Source organism: Thermobia domestica, chromosome 11, assembly GCF_964235325.1.
Source record: "Thermobia domestica chromosome 11, izTheDome1.hap1.1, whole genome shotgun sequence".
Taxonomy (NCBI): domain Eukaryota; kingdom Metazoa; phylum Arthropoda; class Insecta; order Zygentoma; family Lepismatidae; genus Thermobia; species Thermobia domestica.
This window is the reverse complement of record NC_137464.1, coordinates 249303004-249327875: the sequence shown is the minus strand read 5'-3', so window position 1 is coordinate 249327875 and position 24872 is coordinate 249303004. Positions and strand designations below refer to the sequence as shown.

Genomic DNA, 24872 nt, shown 5'->3' with positions numbered 1-24872 from the left:
CGTACATTACCTGACCCAATGGCTGATATAAACTGCCTACCTTTAAAGACAATGGTCATTTGGAGGCGGCGGCTCCCTGGTAGGGTCGTAGACCTGCATCCAGTAAGGTTAACAAAACCTGGGACGAACGGTCTCACTTCCTCAGCGCCCGTAAAGTACGACTGTGCGTTAGGATACTAGGTATCCCATCTCGGACCCCAGAGCACGTACAAAACGCTCCGTGAAGGCAGTACCTACATCATCATCCCGGTTAGGCATTGGACCCGTCCCTCTGGGCATACCAACTACTCACTCTTTCATACGTGCTGGAGTACCACATAGCCTTATCTCCCGGACCAAAGGGCACGGCTTAGTTGCCCATTTCGGAGGACAACCGAAACTTCACCTCCGCCGTTAGGGGCGGCAGACCTCACTGAGAACGTGATGAAGTTACACGTAATCTCCCGGATCCAATGGCACGAGTTAGTCGGCCATTTCGAAGGATAGACTAAGCCTCACCTCCGCCGGTAGGTTATTGTCCAGCTTGTTGGAACAGTCTATGAGGAAGAGCTGCTCAGGGTGCTGGACATTCAAGATAGTCACTTGATTCCCAGTACCACTCAAACCTGTCTCCCTTCAAAGCATCCATCCCGCCACAAGGCATGCGGTAACAGGTGTATAATGAGGGGGTCCATCCCCCTTTCTCAGCCCGGGTTGGGACCGGCTACGACGGGGCTTAGTGTATAAAGTGAACCGACAACAATGGATTGCATATTTCTTTCAACATTTGTGAATTTATAGTCATATTTATTTACTCATCGACTTAAAATATATCTAGAGCACACACACAACCCTATTATAATGTAAAAATGCCTGTTTAAATTTACATAGAAAGGTTTTTATCGCCATCGATTGGCCGCCAAATTGATGATGTCATGTTATGCCACTGCCCATTTCTATTTTTGGCAAGTTTTTATAGAGTAACAGACGCACAAAAGAACTATTGAAATGCAAATTAGCTTTCCAAAAGTTTTTCGTCTTTAAAAGTATTTGCATATGTTCAGGGTAATCTAAGTGCTGAAGATAATACCAGGCATATTTAAAATGGCGGTAACACATAAAAACGATATGAACAGAAATCATTTGAATCATGTACCTTTAATTTCGCGCCAGAACGATGTTCGTATCTCAGTTCTGTGATATTTCGTATAAGCATAAATTAATGCATTCTCATGGCCGCCATATTGATGACGTCATTTCAGGTGGTTGCTCATGTGCTATTTTTGACGATTCTCTCAGGAGTCTCAGTGGTTTAAAAATGTGTTAAAAGTTAGTTTTCCAAACGTTTTTCCGCCTTTACGCTAAACATGTGGCAACATTTTTATAATTAATCTAAGTGCTGAAAATTCAACACCTTGCGCTACAGAAAATGGAGTAGTTCGCTTAATTGTTAAGATATAGAAATAATATTGGTATCTTTAGAAAGGTGAGACTCCACTTTATAACGTTTACTACAAGGTGTTTTTTCGTATATCTGATAGTTTCATAGTAATCTACTTTAAAACAAATAAAGTGAAACGGAGAAAATTAATTTTTAAGATAATAAACGCCAACACGTAAGAACGATATTAGCTGAAATCACTTTTATAATGCTTTATCTTTAACTTGGCATCAGAACGAAGTTTATATCTCAGTTCTGTGATGAGATATTACCGTATAAGCAAAAATAGTCGTAGTTGCATGGCCGCCATATTGATGATGTCATTTCAGGCGGTTGCCCATGTGGAATATTTGGGATTTTTCTGTGGAGTATCAGGGGAGTCCATAGAATGTGTTAAAATGAAAATTTGCTTTCTAATATTTTTTCAGTTTCGAGCCATTTTTGGCTTAATTTTCCTATGCTAGTAGGTTTTAGGGTAAAGAAATCCGTGTTCGGTAATGTCTTTGAGGAATGATCACTCTTATATTTTCCATAAGTATAAGCTTTGCTTTGTATATACTTAAACACAAACAAACTATTTGCTGAGCAAAACAATATATTCACATAAAAAAAAAAAAAAACTACATACGTGTTACAGTTTCGCCAACTAACATGTTGGCTTCATCAGACACTATCTAGACTAGATAGTGTCTGATGAAGCCAAAATGTTAGTTGGCGAAACTGTAACACGTATGTAGTTTTTTTTTTTTTTTATGTGAATATATTGTTTTGCTCAGCAAATAGTTTGCGCGAAAAACTCTGTCATAGATTTAATATTACATTCAGGATTTTAATTGTTACCCGTACTATTGTTTGCATGTTTCAGAGCTTGTAACGATGTTTCAGAGCGTTTGCATGTTTTAGAGCGTGTTAATTGTAAGAAAATACTTTTTTGTTCATTAAAAAAAAAATAATAATAATAATAATAATAAAAATTAAAAAAAACGCGCCGCGCCCTTTTGTAGAGATTTCCATAGATATATATTTGGAAATCTCTACCAAATGGCACGTAACTGCTTTGGTATATATTCGAAATGTGTTTGGTTTAGGTGGTGGAAAAAAGATAAATGCTAGTCTGGGGCCCAATCGACTAAATGAATTTAACAAGTAGAATACAGTTAATCAGTGTTATGTGTTCGTTAGTTGTTGGAAATTTGTTCCGCACAATTATGAATTTACTACCGAAACAAAAAAAAAAAAAGTTTCTTAAATTTATCAGATAATATACTCAAATAGTCCTACTTTCTTACATAGCACAGTCTGAAGGAATTATGTTAATCATTTTTGGAAGTGAGTGTATAGTACTATCTATTACTTTTCGTAGCTATTTTTGTAGATACTTAAAAATTGATTTTTTTTTTAATAGCCAATGTATATATTTTCTATTAAAATTCCAGGCCAGCAAAATTATCAGAACAATCAGCAGCACTGGAGTGATTATGGGCATTCCCCTCCGCAAGTGATTGGATCCCAAACTCCATCCCCAGCACATACTCCTACGCCAGTGTCGAACGTAGCTCTTCACTCTCCGTCAGCAGTTTCTGGTCACTCACCTCAAACACGGACCCCAGGAACCACAATGTCAGGGCAGTATCCTTCTCATCATGGCCATCATTTGGGAAGTGGTGGACAGAGCCACGGCATGGCTTGGAACCATTCCAATGTTACTCAAGCACAAGGTAGTAGTCAAGTTTGTATTTAGTGACTTTTGAAAGCATCTTAAGATATGGTATTAATTTTACAGTTGTATATGTAGTGTTGCAAAATTTCTATTGAAGTAGACTCTAGGGCTGTTTCAAATGATAAAGTTTGATGTATGAGGAAGCCAATTTAATGATGGAAGAGATGGGATATAAAGCTCCCAAGAACTCAAAAGTCAGTGCGAGGAACTGAATAATTAGTTTCTACTTGTAATATACAGGGTGGACATGGAGTCACTCGCTGATAACAAACATTAATAACAAGGAAACTAAGAATGATAGAAGCATGCGGTTTGCGGCAAATAATAGGAAAACTCAGTGTTTTTTTAAATACCTGATTTAGAGAATTTCCACATGTGCTCCATTAGTCGCCCATGCGATGTCACATGCGAAACTTGCGTGTCGGAGACGTTATTCTTGTGTTAACGTATGAACAATCTGCACTTTATATGCATATAACTTCAAGCGTTTATGTAAAAATTTTAACAAGTTGACTTCGGGATATCCAGTTCACATGATGCGCAACGCAAGAATTTCCATGATCTTCGGGTTAAAGCAACATGAACAGCTACCACACGCTCCTCACTAACACTCGGTCTACCGTTTCTATCACGATCTGAAACACGTCCTGTTGCAATAAACTTGGCTATACAATTCTTTTATGCTCTTAACATCTGGTGGCTGCTGTTCATACACTCCTGAATGTTCGTTGAACTGTGACGGGAGATTTTGTTTCATGATACCACAACACACACTTCGCTTTCTACTTTGCTGACGCCATTTTTAAACAAATGACTGTCGCACTGCGGTCAGTTGCAGTAGATGGCAGCACAGGCTGTGGCAAACTCTTGAAGTATCACACAAGCGATGTTTCCAGACCACATGCTTCTATCGTTCTTTGTTTTCTTGTTATTAATGTTTGTTAATCAGGGAGAGAAATTATGTCCACCCTGTATTAGCAAAGGCGAAAGCAAGATCAAAAAAGATAAATAAGGATAAGAACAGCTTGCAGCTGTGTAGTGACTCCTGAAAAACTTGCGATGCCTGAATGATTCAAAACAAAAGAGGCCATTGTAAAGATGTTACCAGATAAAGAAATTTTTACCTTTTTCTTTTTTTTTTTTTTTTTCGTTTTTCAATTGAACAATTGTCAGACAACACTATCGCTTAATCTTCTCTTATTTTGTGTTATGGCAAGCTGGTGGTTCCTCTAACGCCACTTGATTAATATAGATAATACAAATTTTCAACAGGTAATATAATAGGTTATGTATCTGGTAGGCTTAGGTTGTCTAAAAGTGTTGAGCCTTTAAAGGGCAAAATTGAGAATACATTTATAGTGATTTGAAAATATGATTAAATCTTGTATGCATCATTTTATTTCATGACGTGTCATATGGCAACATTATAATCCCGTCACTATAGAACTTAACGTGGTTTCTGGTCAGAAAATTGAGACACGTGGTTTTCACAGACCTCTTTTCAAACTAACTAAACATGGTTCAGGGAGATTGACAGAAGCTGAAATAAATTAGTCTCGACAGTACCAGGTCGAGCTAATACGGTGAATATAATAAAGTTACTAGCCAAATTCTCAATTTTTGTCGGGTCGTTAAAAATATATATATGCGGTCTGACGTTGTCAGTGTGGTATACGACGTTGACCAATTCTGGCCGTTTCTTTTCAATTCCTAGGTGCACTCCCGTTAATTGTCAACAGCACAGATTCGAGTCTATCACTCAGCCCGGCGGCAGCAGTTTTTGATGCACGATGACCTAATCTGCCGAACTCACAACATAACATTCTTGAACGTCAGTGTGGGCTTTGCCACAGACTGTGTAGCTTCTTCTCGGCTTCGATCATGATCTTTTCGGCACATTGTTGTCATAGGTTATCCACTTTTCATCACTCAGAGGGTTTTCACTGACCTTCGGAGAACTTGAAAAAGTAAGGAAATTTCATGAAAACTAAGAAAAGTCAGGGAATTTTAAGTCAGATTTTTGCTTCCCGGATCCCTTTTTTCTTTTTGCCTTACCTGGCTATTTGGTAGTAGGGAATATTTGATAAAAATAATAGTTTGTTTTGCAGAATTTCTGTACCTACACACATTATATACGCGTACATGGATAGTAGGTGAAAAGCTCCCTGGTCGAGAAAAATATACTTGGTTTTTGATATCGTATATAGACCTAGGAATGTGTAAATCGTGACCTGGAAAACGTGGCACTCAGGGAATTTGTGCTCTCCAAATAAGTGCGAATTTTGACTCGTGATCAGCCACTTCAGAAATTGTTCGATTTTGTTACGTTTCAGTAGAGATTCCCAAATCGAAGTTTAATCGAGTAAATGTTTTTGAGTGAGATTATGTGACATCCAAACGTCCAGCTTCTTTTTGTAGCCACCTTTCTCCAAATGGTTTAACACTGATTGGTGATGGATGTTTACGTGATTGGCGATGTGATGTCTACTTATATTCCGGTCTTGCTCAGCTTTTTTCCGAATATCATCCACTTTTGATGTGATCGGTTGCTCACTGCGAGGAGGATCTTGGACTTCAAAATTTTCAGAACGAAAGAGATTGAACCATCTTTTTGGTCGCTGCTTTCGACCGTATCGTTCCCATAAAATTATAAAATGTGGCTTAGTTTTGCGGAAAGTTCGGTCATTTTAACGGCTCAACAGATTACCTCTGATCATAAAAATTGCAACACTTTTTGCAAATCTACTTGCTTCAACTGTCAGCTCTGAAATGACGTTAGGCCTGACCCACTGCGATTCATATACTCTGACATTTGGGACACTAACGCCATCTCGTACACATTAGACTCAATACTTTTCAGACTGCCTGATCTATATGCTATTTTGTATTTTAACCTTATGACGCCAGCCTGAATGAATTGTGGCTAAGTGAAAATGAACGTCCAATATTCCAAGCAACTACGTCGCTGAATCGTTTCAACTGTCTTCTTAGCTTTTGTTGATTTCATAACATTTAAACTCGTCAAGAGAATTTGGAAACAGACAAGATATCAGCATTCCGTGAACTCTGGGAAATATTCGATCTGAATTTCCATGACTTGTACAGATCTGGAAATTTCCAAACTATGGATCAGTAGCTGGTACCTACTTGTGGAAGACTTTTTGGGTGTTTACATTCCAAGTATGTCCGGAAAATACGTGTGTGTAATATATATATATATATATATATATATAAAATAATTGTATTTGTGGTAGGGAACCAAGGATCTCTAAGCAGGAGAATAAAAAGTGGTTTGTGTTTAGTATATTATTCTAGTAAGTAGAATATATTATATATATATATATATATATATATATATATATATATATATATATATATATATATATCAACTATATATAAAACTACATGAGCTGAAATAAATGATTGAGCACTTCCTGTAGGGCTACAATGACTAAATTTGGCATGATTGCAGCTTTCCGGAACTAACCGAGAGGAAAATTGCCAAAAGTGAATATTTAAAATTTTTAGGGAGTCTAAAGAGGGGATGAAAAATTTCCCCATGTTATTTAAAAGGGCATTTTTTTAACCTATAATCTCATGTTTTAGGTACCTAGAATTGGAATAAAAACTTGAAATTCGGTATGATTGTACGTTTTCATTAACACTACCTATAGGCCAGTAAATGAAGGGTCGAATAAGGAAAAAAAAAATGGTGGAAAGCTGGAACAATTTTTTTTTTCTTTGTATAAGTGTCCGTAACAACATATTAATTTTGCACCACTCTATGACCCCGGATTTGGCCGCCATCTTGGAAAAATGTCGCCAAAAATGAGTTATTTGTAAATATTTCGCATGGAAAGCATTTAAGAGCAAAACATGTTATTACAAAAAATAATCTAGTAGAGTGGTGCAAAATTAATATGTGGTTACGGACACATATAAAGAAAATATTTTTTTTTCCAGCTTTGCTCCATTTTTTTCGTTATTCGACCTTAAATCACCCCTTATTGACTGGCCTACTAAGTAAATCAGTAAAAATAAAAAAATTCCAAATTGTGAGTGGTTATGGAGAAGTGAAAAATCTTTCCCATGTTATTTATATGGGACACTTTTTACATCCCCAAATTATTGAGCACTTCCTGTATTTCTACAATGATTAAATTTCAATTGATGTAGCTTTTCGGGATAAACCCGCAAGAAAATTGCCAAAAGTGAATATTTTTAATTGTTAGGGGGTCTTAAAGATTGTATGAAGAATTTCTCCATGTTATTTAAATGGGCCTTTTTTTTAAACCTATAATCTCATGTTTTAGGTACTTAAAATTGGAATAAAACTTGAAATGCGGTATGCTTGTACGTTTTCGTTAGCTTACCTAAGTGAATCATCAGAAATAAAAATTTCCGACCGTAGAGTGGTTTTATGAGGAACTGAAAATCATTCCCATGTTATTTATATGAGACGTCTTCTACACCCCAAAATATTTAGGCACTTCCGGCACTATTAGAATGATCAAATTTGGCATGATTGTAGCCTTCCAGGACTAACCGACAAGAAAATTGCCAAAAGTGAATATTTATAATTTTTTAGGGGTCTAAAAGGGTTGAAGAAATTCCCATGTTATTTAAATGGCGTTTTCTTGGGATACAAAATCTTATCTTTTAGATAGTTGACATAGGAAAAGAAGCGATAGAATTGTGGGTTAAAGAGGTGCGAGACCGTAGGCCGAGCAAAGACAGTGCGTGTGGGCGAAGCCCCCGGATGGGCAGATTCAGAAAATATGAAGAGTAAGTTCACGAAATTCACTGTTGATGCAAAAGGCGATAGATAAGGAATGCGAGGCCGTAGGCCGAGCTACTATTTATTTTTACTATATCATAGTAAATAAAACTCAGCAACTGTATTTAACAATATAATAAAAATAAAACCTAATAAAAAATTGCCTATCAACGTTATTGGTTGGGGTCCGCACGGTAGGGACCTGCCCGGCCCGATAAATTTAAAAAAAAAAAATAGCTCGAGCCCCAATCTTTCTCAAAATTTAGTATTAAACTTGACCTAACCCTCAGAAACATTTTCTAAACTCTAGTTCACAACCTGACGCTTGCCTCCCGAATGGTACCATTCCCTCCTAGAACTTTGCCTGTCATCGAGAGAACAAAAACTCCATTTCCTGTAACAAAAATCTAACTTAATTGATTTTAGCATAAAGTGACGATGGCAATATTGTTTAGCGACAAGCAAAACTTTCCCGCCCCTTCTTGTCATATTTTGGGTTCAGTGAAGATCAAGGTCAGAGCTCAATTTACCGCACAATGCCTGCAATCCTCTATAGTGAAAGTGGAGCCGCTAAGCAACACAAACTGTAAATAGCTATTGCATTCTTTGTAACATTATTCACGGGCACACTTCTTCAACGTTTGTCTTTATTCCAATTATCGTTTAACGAAAGTCAATAATTATTAAAGAATTGCAATTAATCGGCCCCGGCCCGGCCCAAAGAAATAAGAGTCGGGCCTCGGGCTGAGCCCGGCCCGTGCAGGTCTCTACCGCACGGACCCCAAGTTGACATCAACGTAATCTTACGACGGTTGGCGTCATAAGGTTAATTGGTAATCTTTATATATGATGTGCTGACACTCTTCTTGGAAGTGGGGCAAGAAAAATAGACAAAGGGTACTTTTGACCCCTCGTGTTTGTGTGTGTGCGTAACATATTTTGACCGCATTAGGTTTTTTTTTTTTTTTTTTTTTTTTTAATTTTATAATGTAGCTTCTAGAAACGTTATAATATTTCAACATATTATTATAACAATAATAAAATGCTTATAACAATAATAACAGACTGTGCATTACATGTACACATCGGGAATCATACTTTGGGTGACCCCAGACAAAGATACGATGCGTATAGATGACATAATGTGTCGCTGGTATAGTGGCTAGCGCGCGATTATGATGCATTAGATCCGGGTTCGATTTCCGGTAGGAGAGAATCAACACACTACAGTGGTTCAAATCCCTTTGACGGATTTCTCACCGCCCTGGTGAACGTGGAAAAAGTCAAGGAATTCAGCTTACTCTTATAAAGTCCTGGTAAAGTCAAGAGAATTTTAAGAACGAATTTTTACTTGTTAGAAACCATTTCTCTTTTTGCCTTACCCAGCTATTTCGTAGGGAATATTTTATAAAATAGTTTGCTTTGCAAAACTTCTCTAATTGTATACTTACTATATGCATGCATAATAGATGAGAACCCCTGGTTGGAAATAATGTAGGTGCGTTTTTACATTAGTGAATCGTGACGTAGGAAACCTGGAAAACTGAGGGAATTCGTGCGTGCCAAGTAAGTGGAAACGCTGCACTGAACTGTAGGTGTGTACTTTACAGCTTCGCTGCTAACAAAGGACGTAAGCCCCTCTAAAATCGGTCATGCTGCATGTCATAGCCACCGGTATGGATTATTGCATGATATCGCAGTTTCCATTGCAGCAATATCGGGTATATTGCCCCTTTTCAGAGGCAATCTACCGTGTGAACCCAACATGATAAAAGGTGTTTCCTAAACGTCAAGTGGCTCCTAAAACAAAAGTTCACAAAAAACGCCAGATTCTCTTCTTTCGGAATGAAATCTCTAAAACCTTCATACATAATATGGTTTATCCTGTTATGTTGATTGTTTTCCAGAATAACTAACTTCATTCCTAATGCAGATTAAAGTTTTGGGTCAGTTCTAGATTTCTTTGTTCAGAGTATTTGCCGATTTGTATACTTAATTTTAGAAGTCACTGAACTTTTGATTATTTTCCTGTTTTTATCAGTGTTGTTAAATCTTGATATAGTTGCAATATTAACTTCAAAGTTGTCCTGAATTGTCCAATAAGCATGTGATCTACTTTCTTGTTCGTGTATATAAATGAAAGTGAAAATAAATGAGTGTATGTTCGCTTGAGTCCCCTTTTCTGTCATATTAATGCTGAAGACGAGATTGAAAGTATCGGTTTGTCAAATTTTGAACTGAGAAGGAGATTCTGTATTAGATTTATGTATAATAGATATTAACTAAGAGTGATTCTATTTTTTAAAATTACATTTTATTCTTATCTTCCTTGTAGGAATGAATTTGCACCAATCAAACATGGGCTCTAGCATGGGAGCCGGAATGGGTACTCAGTCACATGCCTACTATCCTCCAATCTCCTTGGCTGTCCACAACAAGCAACAGCAACAGCAACAAGCGCTTGGAGATCGCCGCTCAGGAACTGGAACACCAACTACTGGAGAGATGCAGTCGCCGTCATCTCAGACGTGGACCGGGACCACCACGGGAACAACTCCTGTGAGCAGTGCCCCAAAATCAATTGGGGAGAGGCACAACCCTCTGATTAGCTTACAAATGTTGGTGAATCAGGACATGAACAGAGGTACATCAGCGTATAGGTCAACTCCTCCTATGGCTCATGGGATGGGTCAGGAGATGTTAGATCTTTCAACATCAGTGCAAGCTAAAGATGCGTTCAGTGGAGAGACGCAGTCAGACAGCACCTCGTCGTCCGGTCCAATTTGTCTTGCTCCTGTGTCTCAGCAGTCGAGTGAAAAACCGGTTTCTGTAGAACAAACGTCAGTTAAAAATGGGACAATTACGACGGTAGCCTCTCCCCCATTGCTGAATGGGGAGTTGAGTTCTGGCGGTGACAGTGGAATCAGCAGTCCGATGGGTAGTGTGTCGACTAGTGCTACTATTAGTACAGTGACAGCGTCATTACCAGAAGTTGCAAATGCTGTGCCTGTGTTGCGAGAGACACCCAAAGAAATCGCCGAAAGCAGTCTTAACCCTGAAACTAGTGTTAAAGAAGTTTCAGATTCAAAAGAAGCCAAGGGAGCTCAGTTGAGCTCGAGTACTTCGGCAGAAACGAAAGAAGTTATTCCAAAGCCAAGTGAAGGCGACGCATCGAAAGAAGTGAAGTGCGTGACTCTTAATGTGATAAAAAAAAATGTTTCTGATAGTATTACAAGTTCTGATGGTGTAAAATCTCAAGAAGTTGTGACTGGCAATCAAGTGCCCGACTCATCGGAAACTGTAATAGCCAAAACAAACAAAAGCGAATCTTCGGTTATACAAAGTACTGTTTCTTTCGGTGTAACTAATAATACCAATGTTCAAGGCGACGATAAGAAGTGTGATACAACTGAAGGTACTTTGCCTAATGTCACATCTCCTACATCTAATCGAACCAAGGCAACTATTAAGCGTTTCAAAAAAGTTGATGCAATCGTCGAGAACCTCGTTGAAAGTGGTTCTACGAAACTTGTGAGCGCTAACATGGATCAAGCGACACCGGTGATTACGTCTACGGTTGCAAGCACGTCTGAAGATAGTAATGCAGATAGTTCTTCGAATGTTGGCTCTCCTCCTCAAAGTTCTCCGCAGAAATTCAATAAACAAAAGTCCCCCGACCCAACAAGGGAAGAGGCTGTATCTCCAACGTTCGACGATTCGTCATTAGACAAACCACGCAGAAAAAGGAAGTCTGACAATCCAACGAGGTTGAAGACACCGGACAGCGAGGTTGCCAATTCGCCATTAAAAGAATCTAAACCCCCAGCAGAAGAGGAGCATGCGAAACCTAGTAACCAAACGGAATCTGAAAGTAAACCCAGTGAAAACACTTTGCAGCGTGAAAATACAAAAACATCTGTGAAGGAAAGTCCGGCCCCGAAACCGGAAGTTCAGGAAGAAGTGATGGATGTGGATCCACAACCGGATTCAACAAGCGTTCCTGTGAGCGAACAAAGCCAACCAGAACCCAAATCAGAGATTATTGACGATGTAGAAGCAGAACTGGAAAAAATACTTGAGCCTGGACCGGAACCTGAAATTAAACCTGAACCAAAAACAGAACCGGAAATAATGGATTCAGAACCAGATCCTTTAGAAGCTACATTAGCAGCGTTAATGTCTGATAAACCCGAGGAGACTGAAGAAAGCTCAAACAATACTCCTGTTAGTACTGTATCAGTAGTTCCACATGTCGTAAGTACTTCCGCTGTTGACTACAAAGAAACAGCAGACGTAAAACCTCCAGTAGATAGTCAAAGTATAACTAACTCTGCTTCAAATGCTTCCAAAGCTGTTGACAGCGTATCAGAGAAAGAAGAGAAGAAACCAGATGACCCTCTGTCCGTAATGACACCAACACCAACAGAGGAGAAAACACCTCAGAGTTCGGCTCCACCATCTCAACAGAAAGGAGAAAACGGCGATACGTTCAAAGAGGTGGAGAACGAATTGGCCAAAATGTTTGCAGGGATTGTGGAAGACGAAGTGAAAGAGGAACCTCGAACGCCAGAAACATCCAACGGGGACAATACGTTGTTCAAAGACACAAGTTTGAATAGCACAATGATTGGTTCCTCGGCAGGTGAGACGTCAGTGGATACCAAACCATCGATCAAAAGAGGAAGGCCGAAAGGCTCGAGGAACAAACCGTCAAGAAGATCGACAGACAGTATCTTCGGCACATCGTCAGCGGAGAGTACGCCAAAGAAAAAGAAACAAAAGAAGTCTGATGCTGATTCTCAGCGTAAACTGAAAAAGGCAAAGTTATTTCCCGATGATAATGCTGACTCGTCTCTTCCAAAGAAGAAACGAAAATCCGATGGCAAAGGCATCTCCATCAAAGTAGAATCTGACCTGAAGAGAAAAGTAAATCAGGAGACAATATTTGAAAAACTAAAAGTGCCATACGTACACATAGAAGGACCAAGAGACAATCCATATTCAGTCACAGTTGTGAATCTACCCTCCCGAGAAGACGAAGAAAGTGAAAAAGTAGCGAAAAAGAAGAAAATCAGTTACCATAACGAACTCGATTACCGAGGAAAAGTGTCTAAAGTGGGTTTCAGCAGTACATTGTCTGCCCGCTACGACGCTAACACCGCTGATCGGACTTGGATTTGTGTGTTTTGTAAGCGTGGTAGTCATTCTGAAGGCTTAGGTGATTTGTTTGGACCTTACTACATTGGAAAGGAGAAACTTGATGATGAGTACTCAGCAGATGAGAAAGAAATCACGGCAGAGCAAAAGAAGGGAGGTAAGAATAAAAGAAGTATCAGGCGAGCTGATATGGCAGATCAATTCTCTCAGAAGATGTCAAAAAAGGTGAGACTATATTTCATGTAATAAAACTCTAGATTTGTCTAGTAGATAGGTCTAAGCTTAACTTACGTGATTTGAAGTTTAACTTTTGTCCACAAACACACGTCTCTTGCTCATTCTGACAGTGTTTGGAGAACGTGTGGAAGGCTCACTTTCTGTTTTCTTCGGAGTTAGGCTGCATTTGGTTTCATGTTTTCAGATTACAAAATGTGTTCCTTGAGTTCAGTTGACCAGCCCATTTCGCAAAGGAAGATCGGTGTTGATCAGGTCATTTTTAAGAAAAATATAGATTTCAGAGAGGTAATTTAATTTAAAATATTCAGAACTGATTTCCTAACTAACCTAGACACATGGTACAAGAAGCAGCATGCTCAAAATAGAACAGAGATTCGAATATGTAAGCTGAGTTACACACACACTTATCGAACCGTCGTCACAGGGAAATAAAGTTGTAAATTTCTCCTCTTTTTTTAAATATTTTTTTTTACAAAAAAAAAAAAAAAAAAAAAAAAAAACTATTCCCGACAAAGTATATAAAAAGGCAGCTTTTCATAGAATTATGTCTGTAGCTCATTTCCTAGTTGACCTAGTCTCGTGAAACAAGAAGTATACAACAAGAGATCGAGAACATGTATGAGGACTTAATTTTGGAAATTTCCTCCTTGTCTTTAATTAATGTAGTTAGCTTTTTCTTATTGTTTTTTTTTCTACGGGCCTAACTGTGTACACACATTTATTGAACCGCTGTGTTACGGAGGAAGGGGGCTAAGACTTTTTTTTTTTTTTTAACGAAAAACTGGTTTGTTTCCCTTATTCCTAGCAAACTTTGTATACGACATATACGAAATCGTCATAAATATTTTCTTTGACACGTTGGTATAAGATCTTGTTTCTATATTATTATAGATTGATCAGTAGTTTGTTTTCATCGGAGTTTAACTAAGATTTTTTTAAAAGTATTGTTTTAAGGGTTAGATAAAAATTTGAATTGTTCTGATTTTGTTGGCTATTTCCATTTAGTGTAATTTTGAACTGTTTGTTTTCAGATATTTTTGTTTATTGTATTCATTTTAAAAATAATATGAAGATTACGTAAGTATTTTCTAATATTCAATATTCAACAATCAAAGTCGAGAAGCATGTATACACCATCTAAGTACTGCAATGTTGCCATACGTCATTGGCTACAAGCCCGACTTTTCCAGGTTGAACTTCGCAACAGCGTTTAGGAAGTGTGCCTCTATTGCTCTATCTTTTAAATATTGTTTACTTTAGCCAAGGTTTGCATTAAGGTAAATACCCCAGTAATGGACACTTCGGTGGAAATGCGTGAAAAATAAGACATTGTCTAATGCAGGGAAGTTTGCATTGTATTGGAAATTATCTACGTGATATAGTGGTTCCACTCAAGATTGTTAGGCTGTCGTCTGCTAAATGTACGGGCTCTGCAGTTGTGGTAAAGTTGTAGTGTCGATTGTACGCGCTTGTTTTCACATTGTGTTAAGAAGTTGAATAATAATAATAATAATAATAATAATAAAAAATCACGATCACTTGGCAGCTCTCCTATAGTAAACCTATGGACAAAATGAAAGGTGTGTGTTTTTCTACGCACTAATATTGGTATAAGAAAGGCATAAGTGTGGCAGAAATGTATATTAATAAACTTGAACCGTCAATATTTTTGGGGTGTCCATGACTGGTAAGATAAAGGTGCTATTTGCCAATGCTGGACACCCCTTGTCCATTACTGGTAGAATTTGAAAATGCATCAATAATACAAATGCCCACTGTATTACTGATGTAGCTTAGCAACTTTCGTCCAATTATGGCCACTTTGCACACGTTCCAGTTCATATATATGCGGGATGATTTAAAATAATTACTACAATGCTTGCGAGGTGATTTTAGAGGTCAAAAGAGGACAAAAATGTATATTTCGTTGTTTCCTATGGGATGTCGCCGTTCCGTTGGTAGGGCTCCTTAAGGAGTCCAAAATGTGAATGATCTGTTTGGCTTTTCGGCAACTTTGGCTGAACGTAAGGCAATGAAATTGTGTGGGATATTGGCAAGAAATTGTATAGGATCTATTCGTAAGATAACATCCCGGCATTTGACCGGAAGTCAGAAACAGACATAAACAAACGGCTCAATTAGATATCACAGTTTTGAATTGAGCCATTTATTTCCATGTCTGAGTCCCAACGGAAAAATACCGGGATTTATTTTACGAATAGGGCCAATATCCCACACCATTTTTGTTCCTCATGTTCAGCGTGAAAGAAAACATCGCAGCATGCTTTTTCCCGAGTACGAGAGACCGTACTACTGACGATCCTGAACACTTCCGGAAGGGACAGAGTAACTTAATGGTAGAGCGATTAGCTCTGGTGCGTTGGGTCCTTGGTTCGATTCCCGGCCAAATAAGTTTTTTTGTGGTGGGCAACATCGTGGTTGTGGGTTTTCCCGGTGTACTTCAATTTTCTCTCACATGGTCATTCTATTAATTCTTTCATCGTTCACGTACCTTAATCATAGTCTCTTTTAGTCTAAAGAGCATAATCGTGGGACGTTAAAATGAAAGATTTCGTTTCAACCACATTAAGTGAAAATGAAGAAAACTAAGATAAGAATGACTTCAAGAAGAGGGTTTTCTCATTCATTCTCAACCGGAAGTCGTCTCGTGTTTCCTTATGCTTGGACGACCTGAAATGCCCGTTCTTTGCACGGAGAGAATAGGTTTGTAAAAAATATTTGAACACTCTTCAATGAAAGTATAGTGTTAACGATCCAGTTTTCCTACCCTGTGTCAGTTTTGAGCCACATGAACTGATTCTACTTTCTTACGAAGTGTACATTATGCAATATCTCGATATATATACGTATATATTACACAATTATCTTACTATTGTTTACTTTCTTTTGCTAATCACCCAAGATTAGAACCAGTAATCTTCAAATTAAATATGATATTTTGTATTTAGAAATCAAAATTCATGAAGTGTTTTCATGTCGACAAAACAATATAGCATTTGCTTTATTTAAAAATAAAAATTAAAAAAAAAAAAAACTCAGATCATTATTACTTCGTTAGTTAATAGTCTGGTTGCATATTTAAGAAAGAATAGTGATTCCAGTTGGTTATAATATAATTAATGGTGGTGTGTTTAAGAAGAAAACTTGTTGTCATGTAATTCAAGCAAACAAAATAAGTTCATTGTTGCTAAATTTCACGCCATATGTTAGCATTAAAATGTTGTTGCTAGGGTTATTTTTTCCCTCTCGGAGAAACTAATAGGTTAAAGGCCTAGGTTGGGCGATGGTCCACTCATGCACCTGTCAAAATTTGTGAAGCAGTCTAGGAAGAGTGCCGCCCAGCATCGTTACAGTCACTTTTATTTAAACATAGATGATGCTGAAAGGAGATGAAATAGTGTGGACTTTCGGAGCATTTCCTGAAATTGAAAATTTCTTATTCTGAAACAACCTATACATCCACCTCGCTTTTGACCCTCATTATACCTGTCTCGAGTGAGACACTCTTTATCTTTACCGTACGCTACATACAGGGTAGGATTCAAAAGAAATGAGCCTTCGTTCAAAAAGACAGTTTTATTGAGCTGGTAGGTACAACTGACTAATAGTCTTCAAAATAGGCACCTTCTGCATCAATGCATTTCTATAGGCGGCTTTTCCATGACTCAAAGGCTTCCTCGAAAGTCTGTTCCGGGATGGCTGCAAGGGCTGCCTTGACATTTGCTGTGATGTCCTCGATGGAGTCGAAACGTTTTCCTTTCAGCTGATTTTAAGTGCGGAAACAAGAAGTCAGGAGGCGACAAGTCCGGACTGTAGGGAGGCTGGGGTACCACAGGAACGTTGACTCGGACCAAGTAGTCGGTGATGATGAAGGCGGTGTGGCTGGGGGCGTTATCGTGGTGAAGCGTCCAGCTGTCCTTGATCTCCCTGCACTTGCGCGTGACGCTTCTTTTCAGCCTTTTCAAGACGACTTGGTAGTAAGCAGCGTTCACGGTCTGTCCGGGTGGGACAAACTCGTAGTGGACGATCCCGTCAATCCGAAAAAGGCGATGAGCATGGTCTTCGTCTTCGATTTGCTCATCCGCGCTTTCGTGGGACGGGATGAGTTTGAGGTGTGCCACTCAGCGCTTTGTCGTTTTGTTTCTAGATCGTACTGAAAAGCCCAAGTTTCGTCGCCGGTTATCACTTTTCCGAAAAAGGCAGGATCGTCTTCGCACAATTGCAGCAGTTCGCATCGGAGCACTCGGTTCCGTGTCTGTTCTTCAGTCAAAACTCTTGGCACAAGTTTCGCGCAGACTTTACGCATGTGCAAGTCCTCGGTAACAATGGTTTTCACCGTTGTCTCCGATAAGTCCAGGGCTTCTGCTACTTGGTAGAGACTCAAATGCCGGTCAGTGTTCTAAAACTCACGTATTCGCTGCACATTCACGTCAGTACAGGCCGACGGCGGGCGTCCAGACCGGGGTTCGTCAGTCATCTCTTCCCGGCCCTCACGAAAGGCCTTGTGCCACTTTTTGACTTGAGAATAGGACAGACACTCAGTCCCAAACTCCTGTTGAAGCATGCTTGCGGAAGGAGACTTGCCCAACCGGAAGCAAAATTTGATCGCGCAGCGTTGCTCTAACAAACTTTCCATATCGCCGTGTCAGGCACCACCGTATATGGACTACTGTCAAGACCGATGCTACTGCTCCGAAAGCTGGAAGCCAACTGACCCGCGATGCGCTGTGAAGCAAACACCCAGCACCACCGTTGCTGTCAACCGGAGCGCGCTGCAGGGTTCGCACGCGTCAGTATAAAGTAAGGCTCATTACTTCTGAATCCTACTCTGTAGATCATTTTGTCCCATATGCATCCACGACCACTAGAATACAACTAAATGTCCATTGAGGAACATTACCCCATTTACATTGTGAATTCATTTATTCTGAAATATTAACCTAAAATTTATCTTTCATCTGAAGGCCAAGAAAGTACGACAGTCCATAGACAATGCTCCAATACTAGGAATGGCTCCAATTGTTCCTGGATTACCAGATGCTCCTCATGGCCCAGGAAAAGTAGAAAACGGCTGGGAAGTTTGGGTCCATGAACCATGTGCAGTGTGGGCAGCTGGTGTCTACCAAGTAGGTTCACGCATAGTTGGTTTGCAGGAAGCCGTGTGGGATGCCGTGCATACAGTGAGTATTTATGTATTTGAACTTGTAATGTAAAATTATAAATGAATGACTAAGAAAAGTTAGTAGTTTCCTGAAACTAATGTTTCCACTATCAATTTTCTTTTAAATGGATTGTCATGAAAGTGCCTTAGTCAAAAAACAATGTACGATCTTAATTAGGAATGTATTAAATGTTTCGCCGTTCATTCTACTTAAAACTACGCTAAACAAAGCAGATGGAAACAGTACGACCAGTCTGTTATTTAAAAACAGTACTTTGGATTACAAAACAAAATTTTGAGAAATTTCTGGTGAGATTTACTTTCGTAATTGTTTTCCTCCTTTTCCTCAGAAATGTAGCATTGTAATTTGTCAAATAAGGACGTCATTTCCAAAATTGTTTGCAACAACAGATTTTAAAATTCATGTTATGCATATAGGAATGATGGAACGTTTCACTTTGTCTATCACCAATCTAGATCCGTAAATCACGTTCTTCTCCCTACAGGTTAGAGGACAAAACCCTTAAATAGCAGGAAAGTATTAAACTATTTTAAACATGTACAGGTTTGCAGCAAAATTTGATTGCACTACACAACTTCTTTTCTCAGAGTATTAGAATTAAGCAGCTCGATTTGGATTCTTACTTAATGAATACTATAGGACAGTTGTTCTCAGTCTTTTCGGTGAATGCGCTTGTCCTGAGTGTCCCCCGTCATCTTAATCCAATCCACTCATGCACGAGGCTGAACGTAAGTCTTGGATGAAACGGTTTATGAGGCTGATATACTATAGATAATACGAAGTTATAATTTTTCTTTTGCATGTTTTTTCATAAGTGAAAGGAAATAATGAAATGCAACTTACCACAATCATGGATAATGTTATTGTACAACAGAAAATATGAATCTGAAGAATTTTAAGTGTTGCCATCCATAGAAATTACAGTGTTGCTAGGATAACATTTTCCCCAAAATCTAAGATAAGGCAGCGGCTAGAGAAACAAACATGAACATAACTGCATTTGATTACGTATCATGTTGTGTTGGTATTCCGTGAACTACTTTTTAAATAATAGTTGTATTCAGTGTGTAATAAACAAAACAGTTTTAACGTACACTTATTAACATTAAATAATAATGTTATTTAAAAAAGTAGTTCACAGGATACCAAAACAATGTAATACGTAATCAAATTCAGTTGAGTTCGTTCCTCTAGTCGCTGCCTTAACTTAGATTTTTGGGGAAAATGTTGTTCTGGGAACACTGTAATTTCCATGGATGGCAACACTGAAAATTCTTCAGGTTCATATTTTCTGTTTTAAAATAACATTATGTATGATAGTGGTAAGTCGCATTTCATTATCTCCTTTCGCTTATGAAAAACAAGCAAAAGAAAAATGGTAAATTTTGCATTGTTTTTAATGTCAGGCTCTTTAAGAACCAGAAAAAGGCTTCAATTCTTATCAGCCTTCAAGAATCTACAATATTATTTGTAAAATGAATAATAACTTTAGTTCAATAATAATACCTAAAAGGCCATGAAATCTTAAACGCCCTTAAATAACCTATTGCCCCTCTTTTGTTCCAGCGCCTCCTTGGAACACGAACGCCCACATCGAGAACTACTGCTATATGGTACATATTACGTATAATATTCTCACCGTGTATGCTCTGTTGGGGTATTTAGTTGTTATTAAATAATTTCAGTAGTCTCTGCTACTTCGGTAGCTTCATAAAGGCCGAAACACTTGACTCAACGGTATATTCCGGAACAGTCTTGGAATAAATGATGAAACATCATTTCTAGGAAAATTAGCATTGTTTTGAAAAAAAAAAAAAAAAAAAGCCACAGAAGTAAATACAGTTATCTTAATTTAGTAACTTAGAAAATAAATTGGGCTGGCGGAAATCCACTTTTGTTGCGCAATGAGCTATTCCAGACGTAATGTTAGAATATATTTTAAAACTATGTTCATTATTATCGTTATGGTTATCCAACTTGTGTATAAGTAGTTAACCGGACAGTAGAAAAAGTGAGTATCTCAGTTTAACAACTAGCAATGTTCGACAAGAATTTCGGAACGTAAATGTACCGATCTTTTACTTCATTTATTTATTAATAAAAAGCACTTTATTTTATTTTGATGTGGATATAAACTTTTCCAATGTATCTATGTAAGTTTAGGTTTCATTTTCATGTACAACTTGAGTTATATTCTTACGTCCTTCTAAGTTTCACTGTAGAAGAATTTTCGTTGGAAAAACTAATTTTGTAAATGATTCGTAATCGTGAGTTGTGTGTGAATATAAGTCTCGTTGTTTCTTTTTAATCGTAAGGTGTGCGTAAAGTGCAATCAAGGTGGAGCGAACGTTGGTTGTGTGAAGCGGGGCTGTGAGGAGAGGCTACATTATGGCTGTGCAAGGGATTATGATTGGGAACTTGACGAAGATGGATATATTGCCAGCTGTAATACTCATAAGGTAATGAATACATTTTTCATACACTTGGCGAAAGATGCCAGTTGCTTTTAAGGTTACTTGTATTGTTAATTGATGTGGATGTTGGGATAGTATGCTGATTAGCAGGCTATCCAGTATTGTGCACTAGTATCGACAGTTACTTCCTGGGTTTTAAACAGCACATCGATTTTAGTGAATTTTTGATGTAATACAGTTTTCGAAAAGTCGTTCCCTATTTTTGTTGTACTATCTTTGTAATCTGTAGAGACATTTCAGTGGAATATAGTTCGTATTACACAACAGTATTTAAAGTTCTACCTGGTAACAAGGTAACACTGTGCACTGACTGGGAGCAATCCGTCTCAGACCACAAGGAACACTTGGAGTCTGCATGCTTCTTGCCAGATCTGACGGTGTATGACACACACACACACACACACACACACATATATATATATATATATATATATATAGTAACCGCAGGCATTTCGGATGAGTACAAGCGATAATTCTAGGTTTCAGGACGAAATAGAGGAATGGATTGGCGTGAATGCTGTTCAGTTAGAAGTGTACCGATGACGGCGACGGACATGCTATTTGGTAAATCTTTAAATACTGTTGTGAATTGTTACAAAGTTGTAGTAAATTGAAAGTAGGCTGATAGGATGTTTATTCACTACAAACTGACGTGGTCTAGATTAAACTTTGGAACACTGAACTACTGTCTCTTCCTTTTCGACTCGAAGTTAGCTAAGAGAAACATAAATATGCGTACATAGTAGAAAGTAATTAAAAGCAGCCAGCCAAGAAGAACAAAATATTATCTAGTGGTGTTTAATTCGGTATCAGACTAATTGGAGTGATTTCACTTCAACTGCTGAGGAAATTTGTCGAAAAGAAGACAGATTTTAAGAAAGCGAAAAAAAAAATCATTTAAAGAAATATAGGCAGAAGTCTTGAATCAAACCACTGTTGATCACATTAGCTCAAAAACTGGAAGCTAGTCTGTGTGCAGATTATTAAGACTCGAATTTCTGTGAAATATATTTTATGCTGGCTTTTTTATATGCATAATTAACTATAAACACATTTGTAATTCTTGTGAACACGAAAATACCGTTATATAAATGCATATTTGAAGTGTTGTCAAGTAGGCTATTTGAAACACTTCCTTAGGAATATTTGAGAGCTCCAGGGCTAAGCAATTAGCGTACGCACTTTTGATGTGGGAGATAGTTCCATTCGCGGCGGAGCTCTTATGATTCGGATCCCACGTAATAAGATCCACGTCTCATATAGCCTTGCTGCTGAAAGGAACGCTAAACTCAAAATCAAATCATGAAATATTTTACGTGTAACGTAGTTCGAAGGTATATTGTATAGCGTGAGGGTTAATGGTTCTTCACCTAACGTAACAGCAACCACTTCGAATATTTCCCTTTTTCCTCCTCCCTCTGCAGTGATACCTGAAGTTCAATTTTGAAGTTGCATATGGTGGAAATTATTTCGATCCATAACCAAAGGAAACTTTAAAAGAGGGAAATATGAGAGTACTGCTGCGAACGTATTGGTAATCCACATTGAGCATGATCAGAGACCTCGGGATTTACCTGCGGGGGCTCCCACTGAAATCATCACTGTTACTTACAATAAGACTTTTGCATTGAGCGCAGGAGTTTTTCGAGCGTGAGGAATATTTGGCATACGTTGCTTTTTTTTGCCTGAAAGAACTTGGCATCGCTGAGTTTTATTTCAAGACACCTAAATTCAATTGCTCTAGTAGTGTGAAGTTGCGTGGATTTTTGTATCATATTTTGACATTCTTAGGGCATATTGTTAAAGTTTTAAGGACATAGAAATCCGAACCTTACTGATTACCAACAGAAAAGTGATTGCTGATTTTAATGTTTACTTGAGAAGGAACTAAGTTAAATAATATGTGAAGGGTAAGGGGAAAAAACAAGGAATGTCCATGTATGTGCTTTTTCGGGTGCTTTGTCCTATCTGTTGGTGAATCTTGGTACTATTTGACTGTCTATGGCATGCATGCGTAGATGTAGAAATGTTCATGTAAAAAGTGGCAAAAGATTTCATAACCCTATTCTTTATATGCGGTTTTCAGTATTAAAACGCCGTTTTCTCGAAAATGCAGTTTTGTGACATTCCTTGTTTTTTCCCCTTACCCTTCATGTGGTCTTTACGTTTCTTATTTAGTCTCTGACAGTCGATGGGAGCAAGATAGATTGCCAAAATCATACCATTAATTAATAATCTTACTAGAATTCCCAGAAATACATACAAATATTAGTATTCTATCAGACCTTGTTTCCATTTTGTACTAATACACAATAACACACTGAGCAAGGGTATGTGATAATATGTTAAAAAAAAATCACGTAACAGTTTCAACACAAGAACTGTGTCTTCATCAGACTTCCATTCGTTCTGGTTGCTTGAGAGTTGGTCATCACTTGTATACTCTCCGGAGATTAACTTCTAATTAGGCTCCGCCCCTTCGTTTAAAAGTAACACTTGTATGGCTTTCACTTTCACTTTTTAGCTGCACACGTGTCCAATTAAAAGTTTACTTTTTTCGCTGGATACATTCTGTCCTCTAATTATCCTTATTTTCCTTATTAATTTTTTCTGTTTCTTCCTTTCCATTTCTTCATCTTTAAGCAGAATCTTCTCCCACTCTTTATTTATCGAGAATCCTGCATTCCAATTCACCACCTTGTCTCCTGCCTTCATAATCTCCCTGGCTTCCTTCCATTTTCTCACCAAAGTTCTGTTCTCTACTTCTATGACCTCTGCTCCTTCCCATCCTATCCTGTAGTTTGTCTCTTTCTGGTGCTTGTATATCGCATTGTTGTCCCTTTTCAATCTTACATCATCCTGGTGCTGTTTAATCCTTTCTTGCATTTTCTTTTTTGTTTCTCCTATGTAAATTTTGTTACACTCCGCGCATCCTACTCTATATATTACTCCCCTTTAATCTTTGTCCGCTATTTTCTCTTGGTTCTTCCGACTAGTTCAGTTATTCTGCTTCCTCCTTATCTGTACGTCCTAATTCCTGCTTTCCGAAGCATTCTCTTGATCTTCTCTTTTTCTTTGCCTAGGCTTTCTATTCCAAACCATTTTTGTCCTTGAACTATTTTTTTTTTTTTAATTATTCATTTGGAAGAATAGGTAATCAGCTCTGTAGTTATTTATATGAAGTTCAGCTTCTGATACCTTACACATGTGTGAAACAAATTTATTCATGAATCATCTTCCACTTAACGTGGTATGATAAGTCTTGAAAATCTAATGCAGTAACTAAATGATATTAAAGTGTACCTGAAAATTGTATATCCAAATACCAGTGCTAAACATTCTCCAAATTGCTAGCAGACAGCTAGTATGTAGGAGAGTGAGTGGCTGTTCTGGGTGGCGTAGTAGTTAATATATCGGCACGGTATGCCGGAGGCCCCGGGTTCGAGTCCAGGTCCAGTCGGTCACTCTTTGCATTAGTATGTAGGAATTTGAAAAATGATGTAATGAACAAATTAAAACTGGATTGTCTTGCTATCTTAGTTGGTAGAGTAACTTAGAGATTCAAGTTATCCTACTTTTGAATCAGCGATAAATATAACCAGGTAATATTTTCATAGAGTTTACACTGCATTTTTGTTGAGATATAATGGTTGACCTTGATCCAAGCTCCTGAAAGGATTATAATTCAATAATTAGCTGTAGATAATAAGAAAATTATCTCAGAATTTCTTAAATTAGACAAAAGATTAAAGTTAAAAAAAATAATAAGTGTAAATGAACATTGCAGTATGTAAAGACTTCTTTGAAAATAGCATGTTGCATTAACTTTTACATGCATCATCATTTAAGATGATTCTAAAGCTGTTCCAGAAAGAGGATGTAG

At 38.0% G+C, this 24872-nt stretch overlaps 1 protein-coding gene across 6 annotated transcripts in view; it reads left to right on the top strand.

Moving 5' to 3' along the window:
• LOC145664906 (uncharacterized) overlaps positions 1-24872 on the top strand; it is a 331547-nt gene that overhangs the window by 303187 nt on the left and 3488 nt on the right. For all 6 annotated transcript variants that reach the window (XM_081731985.1, XM_081731984.1, XM_081731986.1 and 3 more), the window contains 4 exons: positions 2857-3138; positions 10253-13299; positions 18297-18512; positions 20831-20974. In XM_081731985.1, coding sequence (XP_081588111.1) covers positions 2857-3138; positions 10253-13299; positions 18297-18512; positions 20831-20974 — 3689 coding nt within the window. The remainder of the gene's footprint in view (positions 1-2856; positions 3139-10252; positions 13300-18296; positions 18513-20830; positions 20975-24872) is intronic.